General features: G+C 48.4%; 1 protein-coding gene across 2 annotated transcripts in view; it reads left to right on the forward strand.

The window, feature by feature from the left end:
* The window catches only part of MGAT4B (alpha-1,3-mannosyl-glycoprotein 4-beta-N-acetylglucosaminyltransferase B), a 51,456-nt gene that overhangs the window by 29,349 nt on the left and 8,189 nt on the right, over positions 1-13,918 (forward strand). The window contains exons 1-8 of one of the 2 annotated variants that reach the window (XM_065690264.1): positions 5,506-5,533; positions 5,627-5,806; positions 6,484-6,624; positions 7,422-7,555; positions 10,110-10,156; positions 12,247-12,360; positions 12,764-12,839; positions 13,224-13,338. In XM_065690264.1, the coding sequence (XP_065546336.1) occupies positions 5,521-5,533; positions 5,627-5,806; positions 6,484-6,624; positions 7,422-7,555; positions 10,110-10,156; positions 12,247-12,360; positions 12,764-12,839; positions 13,224-13,338 (820 nt within the window). In that variant the 5' untranslated portion in view covers positions 5,506-5,520. Of the gene's footprint in view, positions 1-5,505; positions 5,534-5,626; positions 5,807-6,483; positions 6,625-7,421; positions 7,556-10,109; positions 10,157-12,246; positions 12,361-12,763; positions 12,840-13,223; positions 13,339-13,918 lie in introns of those variants that run through there. The other variant, XM_065690263.1, reaches the window with a different exon arrangement.

Here is a 13,918-nt window from a genome sequence, read left to right on the forward strand (position 1 = left end):
CAAGAACCTCCGTGGTGCGGGGCTGGTCACTCCTGCTGTCATCCCCTAGCCAGGCAGCCAGTGTCTTTTACTGGGTAGGGACATTGGGTTCCTCTTTGCAACATGCCATAGACCATGATGCTGCAGAATAGCTCCGTGACTGGTCAGGACGGTGCTTGAGCACAGGCTCTAGGCTGAAGCACAGTAATGGCACAGAGCAGTGCATTTGGCTGGTATGATTGATACATAATGGGCCTTATTCAGGGTAGCACACATGCTATCCTATGCTCCCAAAATATTTATGATTTTAAAAGATGAGTCTAAGACTAGGTACGATGGTCTGCTGGCTCATGGAAGCAGAGACGATGTAACTGTCATCTTGCTCATCTTACAGGAGCACAGTTACCATTTCCTCAGGTTTGAAGGGAAAAACCTGTTCCATCTTCATCCTGCTGGGCAAGGCAAGGACTTTTGGGGGGTATTTTAGATGCTCAACTATCCTCTCTTTTTCTTTCTGCTACTTAGGAGGACATTTTTAGTGTCACAATTTAACCTGTAGCTTTTCGTACCCCTGCAGAGTTGCTTCCAAGTGGCTTTTTGAAGGCTGTGTTGAGGTTCAGTTCATGGTGAGTCTCTGAAGTGGTTTTCTTCCTTCTACAGCCAAAAAACCAAAGGGCAACATTTTGCTTTTACTGGTATAAAATGTTTATTGTGGGGGGACTGTGTACCTGTGTGTCTTAATACCTGTGTGCTTCACTAACCATCAGATTTCCATGTAAAGCAGTACTATCCTTTTCTGCTGAGTTTAATTCACCGATACGGTACAGAAACTCCTCTAATATCCATTTTAATGGTCCAGTGAAATTCTGTTAGCAAAATACCTAATGAATGCTGCGATTCAGTCAGGGCAATCTAGAGTGTAATGTGTGGAGCAGTGCCAGCATTATATCAATCATTGCACATCAAAACGTGAAAGGAAGAAAATCCCTAATCATCATCTAACTCCAGGAGTTCCTGTGAATGGCTGGGGATGAAGCCAGGCGTAGGCAGCCTGGGATGGGGAGAGGGATGGTGGGATGGATGACCAGCTCCATTCCCTGGGCTTCACCGGTTGCATTTTCGGATTACATAGATGCTGTAGCATGGGGAGAGGATTGTTTGTGTGCTCCGGAGTCCCCTTAGGCCCTTGCAAGTCCTGGAGGGGGAGCGGTTACTTATTAAAGGGGTGCTTCAAATAAAACAAAGGAATAGTCATTGCAGGGACATTTTCTGTAGGCAGTTTAGTTTTCTGCTCCAGCTCCCTTTGCAGTGTGAACTGGGGACTGCAGTTTCTTTTCTGTCTCTTTTTGCCCTGGGAACTCTTGTAACAGGCGGGTCAAAAGGTGCTGCTGTGCTCTCAAAGCCCAGATTTTATGAGGATAAACGGTTTAGTGGTTTGGGGGTTGTTTTGAGTTTTTTAAACAAAGTCTCTTGAAAGTCTTCCTAATGAGAAGCAAATCCAGCTAGCAAAGAGTTTGCGTTTGCTTTTGAAAAGATTGAATTGGAGGGAAAGCTCTGGCTTTGGCCATGGGTCTGCTCTGCTGGGAGAGGTTATCTGCAGAGAACAAAACCAGAAGTAATTGGTCCTGAAATACGGACACGTTTAAAATGCGCTGCAGGTTCCCTGAGAGGTTGGAGTGTGAGCTGAAAGAGTAATGCGGAAGAATACAGAATTATAATATTCCTGACTGTATATATAAAGAGATATATATAGACATAAATAGGTATGGAAGGCTGTGAGATTTCATGGTGGGGTTTTATTGGCACTGGTCTGATTTTGTGCCCATCTGCTGGTTTAGGATCAGATTAGGTATTTGCTTTCACTCAAGACCTGAAAATGGATAAGCTGAGTGGACACAGATGTCCCAGCCCTGACCTCTGCAAGCCTGGTTTGCACTTTATAGTCACTTAAGTAAGAATGGAGCCACAGAATTCTCCATCACAGAGAAATACTTGTTATTAAACGGATGCTGTCTTGAATGGATGAAAGCCTTGGGGAATGCTGCACATCAGTAGCATTCTGTGGAGCTGTGCAGCTCCTATGAGGCTCCTGGGGAGCACCCCAGGAGCCCTACCAGCGTGTGCCCATCACTGCACGCTGCTGCATCCTGGCTGCTGAGGAAGGAGCCCATTCAAGCATCCCTGCCTGCTGCTTCACCAACAGTTCACACTGTCACCCAGCAAACCCAGCACAGGGTTTTCAGCTTGCAGCCATGGCCAGGCACAGCCGGGGCGAGAGACGGGAGCAGAGGGGGAGCTGTGGGTCAGTGAGTGATGCTCAGCTGGACACTTGCTATGGCCACTGCTCCCCCCTCCAGGGATACACTCCCAGATCCACTCCCATAGCGCGGGATGGACAGATGGAGGCTGGAGCTCAGCTGTGCCCAGTGCTGCCTTCTCTGGCCTGCAGAGAGATGGCCTGTTTGAAGCTGCTGGATGCTCGCTTGGAGCCTTAGAGCCAGCCTGTTTCTAAAGACAGCTTTGCAAAAGACCGTTGGGTGCAAATATTAAGCATGACAAGGTGAGAAATGGGTTATTTGCAGGGCACTGAGCATGCACGATGTGTGCTCTAAGTTTGAGAGGATTTTGGTCTCCCAGCTCTGTCCTGCAGACGGTTGCCTAACTCTGAGTTTCTTTATTAAACCAGTGTATTTTAAGCCTGAAGCATTGTGTTATCTCCCAAGAAAAAGTAAGCTGAGTCTTTTTTTAATATAGTTATAGCTATAGGAGTTTTTATCCTGCAGTGCTTGAGTCTGAAGATATTTTAAGAGCTCTGCTATCTTGTGCTGGGAGGGAATACAATAAATATGTAGATAGGGAGTGCTGCTGCTTTGAAAGGTAAAGGGCCTGTGCTGAACTGACACGAGCTGAAAAATTTGTTCAGCCTAATTAGCAGCAAATCACTTCTGTGTCCAACCTCGCTTGCGGAGATGGGAACCAGTTCCCTCCCCGTTTATCCTCTGATGCCCTTCGTGGCTTTTCAGGGAGCCCTGGCCGAGGGGTTTTGTGAGGACGGCAGATCCGTATCCATGGCTCATGCAAAACGGGATTACTGGAAATTCATGGGAAACTGTTACACCCATCCTGGGCTTTGTCTCGGACTCTTGGAGCTGTCACCGGAACCGGGCGCCATCGATCGGCTTTTAAATTTCATGAAATTTTAATTAAAGAATGGAAAGCCTCTGAAGACATCACAGGACAAGAGCAGTGGAAACAAATACAATTTCACTTCCAACCATTAGCTAGAAAAGCAGTAAATGGTTGACTGCACATCGCCGTTGCAGTTCTAATGAAAAGTACAGCTCTTGGCTTCGGCGGGCAGGTCATTAGTGACGGAATAATCAGTGACATTTCCCTTCTAAATCTGACACAAACGAAGTGCAGTGCTCTGGAAAAAGCCATTAAGTGCAAAGCCTTGCCTTTACTCTGCTCCCAGGTATTGCAGGACGAGATCTAATGGCAGCCTTTAGCTGTGATTTGGCTTTGATAGCATCTATGGGATAGTAACCCCCTGGTATGCTGAAAGCCAAATTCTTGCAGCCTTGCACAGGCACGATTCCTGCTGCCATCATGTCTTGCAAAGGCAGAAAGTGAGACTTGCTCCTTGCTGCTGTTCACAGATGCAGCTGGTAAAAGACACAAGTTGGAAAACCTACAATCTAGAGTACTACTGGGAAGCTGAAAGGTTTATCCTTATGCCTGCGAGGTGCCAGCAGGTATAGCTCTAGCTCATCATGCAGTCAATTTAAAGCCTGACATCCCTCTGTGAATTCCCGAGGCAGCTCCCAGAGCGGGGTGTTAACCTGTTTATGTGCACGTTCTCCAAGGTTTTCTCAATGGGAGTGGAAAGCGAGCGGCACCACTCAGGAAAAAGGAAGGACTGGCCCCGTTTGTGTCTGTATCTTAACCTTCTGTGACTAACGTGTTGTCAGATGGACAGAGTCATCAAATGGGTGTGACTTCCTCTGCTCCATCCCCATGTGCCACCGGCTTTGAGAGGTTAATAGGAGCCAGACAGCCTTGGGGGGGTCCCTGGTGTTGAAGCAGGGAATCTTTAAGAAGGGTTTTTTTAGGGGAAGAGAACCCATGGGGGGAACTTTTCCTAGGCAAAAAAGCATGACCGGGAAGCACTGTTGTCTTGGAAACTCACTGCTTTGGAGCTGGGTATGTCTGATCTTCAAAATTCCTTTTTCTTTACGGACTCCAAAATAGAAGCAGTCAGCGTGGCTTTTTTCAATGGCTCTGATTTATATTTAGCCCTGTGTTGGGAAGTTCCAGTGCAGTGTTTTTGGTCATTAGCCCTCCTGGTTGTGGGCTCTCTCATTAGCCCTCCTGTAGACCCTGGGCTAAAGGTCTACTAGTCAGTGGATAAGTGTTCTGGGTATAGTCCTGTGAGTTAAAGCCCTACTAAAAACACATGAGTGACCACAGATAAAAGTAGATTTTTTTTAATGAGTAGTTTCATTAATAATGGGTTAAAAAACAGCCCAGGAAAGTTCATTAGTGGCTGATTCCACTCCCAGCTATTGTGTAGTTAGTTCCAGCTGAAAGCTCTTAATAGTTTTATTGCTTAAAAAGGGCATGTTGATAAGATGTTGGTTTAAAGAAGAAGCTTTGTTACCCTATCAGAAGTTTATTTTTATATATTGTATATGTGATGCATCCTTAAGTATACGTGATATGTATATCACATATACTTAACACATATCACATGATATATGTATATGTGATAATCCAAACACTTGGATTTATATAAGCATTCAGGCAGCTATTTCCTGACATTCTTTATCCTGCCATGTTTCAGAAAGGTTAGATTCCAAAAGTCCCTTTTGGCTGTTAGAATCTGGGACTGTGTTCCAAAGCTGGAGGAGGTGCTGCCTCCTCCCTGCCCTCATGTCCCTGCAGAGCCACATCCCTCTTCCCACTGTCTTGCGTTCCATCACCCATGCTCATCCATGAGATGCCCTGTGCCATCTGTAGAAGACCATCAAGATGCTGTCCTGGGGTTCTCTAGAATTACCGACTTGAACACCCTTTGACTTGTGCTCTTAAAACTCTTTCCTTTGTGTGCCATAAGGAATCCAAAGCAAGGAGCAAGGCGATTAAAAATATTGATGTTCCTTGGGTTTGTCTTTAACAGGCCATCACCACCAGTGCTTTCAGTTCTCTTTTCACTTGACTGATTCCCTGCTGCTCACTCCAGCAGTCACCATCTCACCCTCCCAAACTTCCAGAGGGAGATGCAGAATATGGCTTGTAAAATCAATGCCAGCAGCTGACTCCCCTTTCTGAGTGTATAGTGAAGAACTAACTACCATGCGACTTATTCTTTGCTGTGTGCTTCGATCACAGAGAACCAGATTGCATTTCAATGTGACCTGGAAACCGAAGTTTAAAGAGAAAAACAGGAGTAGCTTTTTAATTGTAGTTCTGCAACTTAAACTGCCCTCTCTCCACCCCTCTCACCAACCAGCGTGTTGGACCACAACTCCCTAAAGCCACATGGATTGTGGAGGTAGGGGATGTGCAAGTGATGAGCATCGCTTCTGTGGCTTGAAACACTTCAGAGCACAGAGGAGAAAGCGTCTTTCTCTTTTTCCATCCACAGGTGACGTTGTGGACATCTACCAGCGGGAGTTTCTTGCCCTCCGGGACCGACTGCACGCAGCCGAGCAGGAGAGCCTGAAGCGCTCAAAGGAGCTCAACCTGGTCCTGGAGGAGATCAAGAGGGCGATCTCGGAGAAGCAGGCCCTGCGGGATATAAACCGGACCTGGAGCAGCTTATCTGGTGAATAAACAGAGACGTTGAGGATCTTGGGCTGTGTGGAAGCTGTTGCTAATGAGGAGGTAGAGAGGTGTGTGTGCGTGTGCGCAAGGCTGCAGACAGGACCTGCTCTTCTCTCCCCCAGCACCAGCAAATTGTGGAGTTCAGAGGGACTTGGGAGCCCTTAAACTCCTGTTAATCAGAGGTGCATGGGCATCGTTAAACACTGAGATTTTCTCTGCCGAGGATTTGCCCATTTGCTTGCTTACAAGCTTTTTATTTCCCTTGCAAGTCGTACATGCCTTTTCCTATGGCTGTATTGAATCCATATGGAAAATGGGTATCCGAAGAGGAGGCAGGGAAAGGAGTTAGGCTGGCTGAGCACCCCTTGCCCATTTATTTGTTCTTTTTTCGTTAAGTTGCACAGTTAAAGAAAATTGGATCCCTACAGAGAGATCTGATTTGACCTTCATTTTATCTTCATTCTCCCCCCTACTTCCCAAATATTTTGGGACTTCTTTAAGGCCCTCCTGGCTCCTGCTGAACTTTAATTGGGTTTGTGGTAGCATGTTAAAGGTTGGCCTGATTTCTTATAACCCAGCAGTAGTCTCGGGTGGCCAGGCTGCTCCAAAAAGGCTTTTTGCCTTGCAGTCTCTTCCTACCTACCGTGCCTTGCAATTGATTCCCTTTTCCTTTTTAAGACGAAACCAAGTTAAAACTGTGGAATATCACCAACAAGAATGTGCTGCACCTTCCCACCATCTTCCATCATTTGCCACATTTGCTGTCAAAGGAGAACAGTCTGCAGCCAGCCGTGCATGTGGGACAGGGGCGCACTGGAGGTAATTGGGAATTAGTGCTGCTTCTGGTGCTCTTCCTCACCCTGGTGCCTGTCCCTCCCCTTTCCTCTGCGCCTGGATGTGGTGTGGATATGAGCAGGGCTGGAGGAACGGCTGCATGCATCATGCAAGCTTCCTTGGTGACACGTGGGGTGGGTGAGCCATGTCACGTCTGCGAGTCTATGGGGTAGTGCTGTGTCTGCTCCTGACTGGCACTGAAACATTCTCGATGCTTCTGCCAGATATTTTTTTCTGCTTTCCATCTCCAGAGTGCTCTAGGCTTTGCCTGGAAGGTGGTCAGATGAAAGCATAGTTTGCAGGGAATTTCATGGAGACTTTCAAGTTGTCATAGGCGACAAATCCCATCTGAAATAGGACTTTGGTTACTAGACACTTCCTCCCTGCTCCCAAATCCCAACCCAAAGCCAAAGACCTGACTCTTAAACTGAGGTGCTTCTGGCCATGGAAAGGATTTGGAGAACAAAAGTGATCTTGAAGCTACCATTCACAGGCTGAAAAGGCCCCCAAGAGAGGGAGGGGTTGGGGATATTTCCTTAGACTCCAGACTTCAGGGAGAAAAGGAGTCTGTCTGACTGCCCTGCACACTGGGGTGCTGCTGGTTGGCACTGGGCTGGGGGACAGGAATGGGAACCCTACATAGCCAAGGAGCCCACCAGCCTGCTCATCACTGCTGGTGTTTAATGATGGAGCATGGCACCAAGCAGGTGTCGTAGGAGCAGAGCAAAGACCCTTGTCCCAGCACAGCCCCCTCTCTAAAATCTCTCCGTGGCCCTGGGCAGTGTCCGTCGTGATGGGAATCCCCAGCGTGAAGCGGGAGGTGCATTCCTACCTCACCGACACCCTCAACTCCCTCATCTCGGAGCTCACTCAGCAGGAGAAGGAGGACTCCGTCATCGTCGTCCTCATTGCTGAGGTAAGACAGAGCTTTGCGTGTTTACCCCATTTCCCTGGCCCCCATCCCATCCGTCTGCCAAAGTCAGTGCCAAACAGGATGGCTGTTCACCTGCAGGTCAGGTCTGCTGCTTGCTGGGGCAGATAAGCCCAGGCTTGGGCTGCTGCCTGACCAGCAGTATTAGGTGCATCCTGCCCAAAATGAAACACTGGTTGGGCCATAATGGGTCAGCATGTGAGCAGGCAAACACGTAGCGTTAGCAACTGCTGGTGTATCACGTGCATTTATCTTTTCCATCTAAACCAGAATGGCTTTTGAGTGGTTATTCCCAAAATATGCCGGAGCAGCCCTGGGGCCGTGTCTAGGGGAGCTCTCAGACCTGCTCCTGGAGCAGTTTTGTTTCTCTGTGTACCTGTGAGACAGCACTAACGCCCTTTCAGAACCTCAAAGTCCACTGATTTGGGGCTGGGATTAATATGCCTCTTCGTACTGGTATCTGGAGCCCAGAATCAGTTGCTGGATCCAAGGGCTAAAAAGCCTTGATACATTAATCCACAAGAGCTGCTTTTGTGTATGGGTTTAGATGGTTATTTTTCTCCATGGTTTTCCCCTGAGGATTATTTTCTTGAGCCTGAAGTGCATTTGTCTTAATTTCCAGAAATCCGGTGAGAAAGATAAACCTCAGTTTATCAGCATGTTACGGGAGGTGGAACAGAGATAAATATCTGGGTTTCCTGCCTATTTACCCATAATGTGATGTTTTGAGTAGCATTTGGCCTTCAGGTCTCTGGCTGGTATTTTGTACAAGGAGAAGGTGTGCACAGATGGGTGCAACCTAAAGTGCCCGGGATGAGGTTGAGTCCTGGCCATCATTTCCCTTTGAGCCAGGACAGGTTTGATGGCTGTTTTCACAGCAGGAGAGTTAAAGCACGAGATGTTAAAGCACGAGATGCTTTAACCAACTTGACCAAAACCACGTCCTGTTTTGGGCAGCAGTAATGTTTTTTGTTGTTGACTTGGAAATGAGGTGCACACTGTGATGGCAGCTCCTGACTTTCCCTGCGTACCTGTAATGAGGGAAGTGAATAACGACTACATTAATTCTGATACTGTGAAGTGCGGGAGCACACGTGCCACATCCCAGTAACAGCGCTGGTAGATGTTGCAGGTCACCACCGCCACTGCTGTCCCCTCTTGCCAGGATTGCTCTCGTAGCTACACAACATCCTTTTTCCAAGCTTTGACCACAGCCGTGCCCACTGTGCCTCTTCCCAAAGTGTTTGTTGATGTACCTGCCCTTGGCATTGCTTGTCAGAGTTCCTCACTCGTGGAGAGGGTGGTATGAACCTGGAGTGGACACCGGATAATTTGGAGACTCAGGACAATAAGTGGAGCAAGCGAATGCCCTTTTGGGGATGGGGATTTCCCGTATCCGACCCATTTCTAACCACCACGAGTTTCAACCACAGTGGCTGGGAGAGCTGGGGGCTCCTTGTCTGGTGGAGGGGAGCCCTGGGGTGAGCTGGACAGCTTGGCTGTCACCGGCACATGATAACCATTGCAGTGGCAGCCGGGTGCTTGGAGCGGAGCTGTGTGTTTGCTCCCAAAGCTGGGAGCATCTTTCCTGTTTTTACTGTTGCTGTTTCTTGGCAGCACCGGGGTAAGAAATCAATCCAGCACTGGGAGCCCGAGCCCTGTTTGGGAAAGGGACCATTTTCCTCTTGAGAAAACCCTCCCTTGTCACCATTCCAGTGTGGAAACCCTGTCCTCAGCTTGACACATACATCCCCAGCATCTCACTTCTCACCTCTGCCTGGCTTCCAAGCGCAGTAGCAGCTGGTCCCAGCTTCTGTGATGCTGCATCCGCAGATCCATCCAAGACATGAAGTCCCATGATCCATACAACAGCCCAAAACAATGCCACCACCAGGAAGCAGGTCTCCTGCCCTTTGTTCTTACATTTTGTTTTCCTGGTCACTGTGCAGATGGTTTCTGTCCGGTGTCTGTCCCTATATTTGCACTTACTCTCGCCCTGCAGATAGCGGTGTGTGACACTGACGGCCTTTGCCTCACAACTGTTAACGGATTGCTGGGTTGATTGTGGGAAGAAACTGTTTTTCTAGGAAGAAAAGCATCAAAAAGAACCTGAAATGAAAAATGCACACTTATAAATAGACCCCTCTTTTTCACAAAAGGGGTGGGGAGCCTTTTCTGCCAAGAGTGTTTGCTTGGCTGAAAGCCAGTTTCTATAGAGAAAATAAATAGTCCAGGAGTTAACACTTTGTGCAATCGCTTGGCGCTGGCAGGGGCAGAAGTTATAGGAGAGAGCACGTGGGGAAGATGTGCAGGGTCTTGAGTCCTCTGGTGCGTGATGCCTTTCGTTAACACTGCCTATAAAGGAGGGCTCCTAAAAGTCCATCAGCATGGGGAGAGTGATTAAATGGGATAAAGGGAGACATGGAGGTGGTACAGAGGTGCTGGCAGTCCCCCTGGAGTGTGCTGAAGGGGATTTCTGAGCCACGGGGAGCACAGGCTGAGGCTGAAGGGTCTAACACTGCTTATCTTCTGTTTTCAGACGGACCCACAGTACACAGCCGGAGTGGCAGAAAACATCAAAAACTTGTAAGCAGTTCCAAATGACTACAGCCGTCCGGTCTGTGCCTGTCGTGAGGCCGGGGAACGGCTTCTTTAAGGAGAAAATACACACTTTGCTGCTTCCCTTTCGGGTTTCTTTGTTGGTTTGTTTCTTCTGTTCTTAGACTCTGCGCTGTCTTTGCTATTGCTGCTTCTCTCTGCTTGTTCTAAAATGCCTCCCGTGTGTAGCTCTCAGTCGGCTGCTTTGTGCTCGCAGGATGTACCGCACGCAGTAATGCTGTTTCATTTTGCACTCTCTGTCCTGTGGCGTTGAGAGAGGATGGATCGATTTAGGTTTCCAGCAATCCTGGCTCTTGTTTCTGTGTCTAGTACAGCCCTCTACCTGCTCTGCAGAGTCAGAGCAACTGGGCAGTGTGGGAAGCACACCCGAATGCTCCTGCCTTCTTTTGCTTTAAAACCCGTGATCCGTTTGTCTTCCCACCCCAGCCTGTTTGTTTTCCCCTTGTTTCAGGCACTAGTTACGTTAGTCTCTCACACTAGCTGCTATTTATGTCCTGGAGTCTTAGTGGCTTTTGCAGCTTCGTCTGTGGCTGTTGAAGCAAAAGCCAGCGATGGATTTTTTAACCGTGAGCTGGTCCAGGCATTAACAGCGTCAGAGCTCGGAGGCAAAAGAAAAGGGTGATGAGAGAAGAGGCTGTGACTCCCATCCAGCTCCCGCGATGATTGCATGTTTCTAAAAGACCACGGTCACTGTAAGGAGGAGATTCAAAAGGGCAGCACATCCTCCCAGCGCCCTGTATCCCAAGCCGATGATGGGAGAGGGGCTGAGGCATGCATGGGGAGGGTTGTGTTCCCCAGGCACTTGCAGAAGAGCTGAAACAGAGCCCTCCATCTTGCTGTGCAGGAGCTGGCAGAGCTCCCCTCCTTCTGCTTGCTGGCAGGAGGATGCACTTATCGGGGGATAATGGACTGATTGTCCGATGGATCCTGGTGAAATTACTGGGCGCTGCTGCAGAGAGCGCCTCTGCGTAGAAGGCCTGAAACTTTAATTGAGTTAATGATCTGATTTCTTGCCATCACCCTCTCCAGCACCTCCTGCCCCTCCCTCATTCACTGCAATGAGTTCTCTTCCGAACTGGATTGAGGTGGTGTGGGGCCAGGGCAGGCTGGGCTTGGACTGCAGGAGGGAGAACGCAGTGGCTGCTTCAGTGCAGGTTTTATCAGCTCAGTGAGAAGCGTCTGTTTCACTGCTGCCTGAGGAAGGGGAGATTCGATCACGTCAGCTGAGAATCTTGCCAGTCCCGAAGAGGGAGTAAGGGAGGGAAAAATAAGGGAGTTTTTGGCAATCTCACCGCTTTGTCTCCCTCTGCCCCATCTCCCGTCCCCCAGGCTCTGCGCAAAGGAAATCAGCCTTGCACCAAATGTTCTCAAAAAGGCAGTGTGAAAAATAACTGGTTTTCCTGCTTATCTCTCGCAGTCACAATAATCTCTGCTGTTGCTTGCCAGGCTCTTGTAGGTACCCATTTTTCCGATGGGTGACATTTTCTTTCTGTTTGAGTTTGACTCTTAAAAGAGTTCTTAACCACGTTATAGGGAAAAGAGATGCTGATTTCATCAGCATAAGGGAACCAGGTAGAATTCCTGCTGCTTGTCCTAACTACAGCCCAGCAGTGGTTTAAGTAACTTATCAGAAATGCATAACAATCTCTGTAGAATGGCTTTTAATGACTGATGCATTTGGAAAAGTCTCTAAATGTCAGGAATGCCGGCAAGTCCTTTCTTTGATGAGCCAGTCCATTTAATCCTGTAGGAAGTTCATGGTCCTCTTGGCTGGTCTTAAGAGCTGCATGTGAGAGAGAGGAGGGATGCTGGGGGGGGGAGCACACAAACGTGGGGCTATTGGACACCTTGGGAAGGAGTGAGCAGCTTTACAGCTCCATGGCAGTCCCTGCTGATGTCCTTCGATGGAGCCTTGAAGTGCTCTAGCTGCTGGGGAGGTTTTCTCTTGGAGGCTGTGTTTTCTGTTTGGCTCTGCAGCTCGGTGTTTACCCAGTGATTTGGTCTATGAAATGATGTGTCAGACATGGTGTTTGTTTACTGCTGCTTTTCTCCTTCAGATTCCCAAAGGAAATACACTCAGGTCTCCTGGAGGTAATTTCCCCATCTCCACATTTCTATCCTGATTTCTCCCATCTGCGGGAATCCTTCGGGGACCCCAAGGAAAGAGTCAGGTGAGAATCAATGAGCTTAAAACCAAGCAAGACCTGAATTAAGTAACTGCAGCATCTCCCCCACTGACTCCAGCAGGGAAAGCTCATCTGCAGGGTCAGGCGAGGCCCTAAACTTGCTTTATCCAAGGAAGCGGTGCGCGGTGTGAACGGACACCAGCTTTGCAGGACTTGCCTTGTGCTATGGTTATTTTAACCCAGATGATGAGGGATTTTGGAAGTCCCTCAGTTATTTGGAAGTAACTCTTAGCTGACCAGATTGAGACCAAAAGGGAGAGGCCGTATGCCATCCCATGCTCCAAGAGCTGTGTCACCTTCCCAGCTTAAACCAAGCCTCAGCTGGCTGCCCAGGGCAGCTCAGTATTCCAGGAGAGATTGGCACTCCCATCGCGTTTGTCTCTTGCAGGTGGAGGACAAAGCAGAACCTCGACTACTGCTTTTTAATGATGTATGCTCAGTCCAAAGGCATATATTATGTGCAGGTGAGTTTGTTGCTGGGGATGGAGGGGAGGTGAGTGTACCTGTGAGTTCAGTGTGGCTGAACCAGTGTACCCAGCTGAGAAAGGGCAAAGAGCGTGTCCAGTTGTGTGATGCAGCAGAGTGGGAGCGGGTTGTAATCAGATAGATTCAAAAGCTGGGTTTCCAAGATGCTTGTAACTTGGAGACCTCCCACCAAGGTAGGGCAGGAATCCGTGATTCGTTTATTTGTTAAACTGGGTGACAAAAATCTGCTTGGAGCATCTTCTGAAATAAACTAGGTTCATGCCAAAGCTTTCCTCTGGTCTATGGTGTGATTGCTCTGCACGGAGAGGCTCTTACTGGAACGTGGATGGGTCATTGGCACTGAGTGTCCTTTCCTCTTGCAGCTGGAGGATGATATTGTGGCCAAACCAAACTATCTCAGCACGATGAAGAACTTTGCCTTGCAGCAGCCTTCTGAGGAGTGGATGATCCTGGAGTTTTCTCAGCTGGGGTTTATTGGTAACGTTCTTCCCTGCTCACCCCAGTCCCATCAGGCATGGGCACACATGACTGCTGGTTCTTGCAAGCACTTATGCTCTTGGTCCAGAGAGTTGTCCCACAAGATAGTGAAATACTTGGACTTGATCCCTCCCTGTTTTTGCAATGACCCTTGTGTTTGCACACAGCAGGTACTGCTGATACTCACTTTTAATAAACATGAACCTGGTCATTGGCCCAGCCAACAGTCGAGCAGCTTAGATGTGACCAGTAGCTTTTAGGCTGGATGGGATCTGGAGTTGCCTAAGAGTGTGCAAAAGGAAGTTTACATCAGCACAGAACTATTTTGGGAACAGCAGTACACGGCTGCAGTAGCAGCTTGATCTGTTATTTTGGATACTGGTTTGACTGGCTTGAAACTTGCAGTTTTCAGGGCAGGAAATGGCCTGTCCAGCAGCTGGCTGAACGTTATTCATCCTCATTTCTCACTGCTGAGTGGAAGAGTTTTAGACCTTTTGATACTGTAGTGACCTGTAAGACTCTAATGCTTTCTAATTCTGCAATGCTTATTAAATCCAGAACTATATTAGCGATGCCAGCA

The sequence above is a fragment of the Lathamus discolor genome, chromosome 10, assembly GCF_037157495.1.
Source record: "Lathamus discolor isolate bLatDis1 chromosome 10, bLatDis1.hap1, whole genome shotgun sequence".
NCBI lineage: Eukaryota > Metazoa > Chordata > Aves > Psittaciformes > Psittacidae > Lathamus > Lathamus discolor.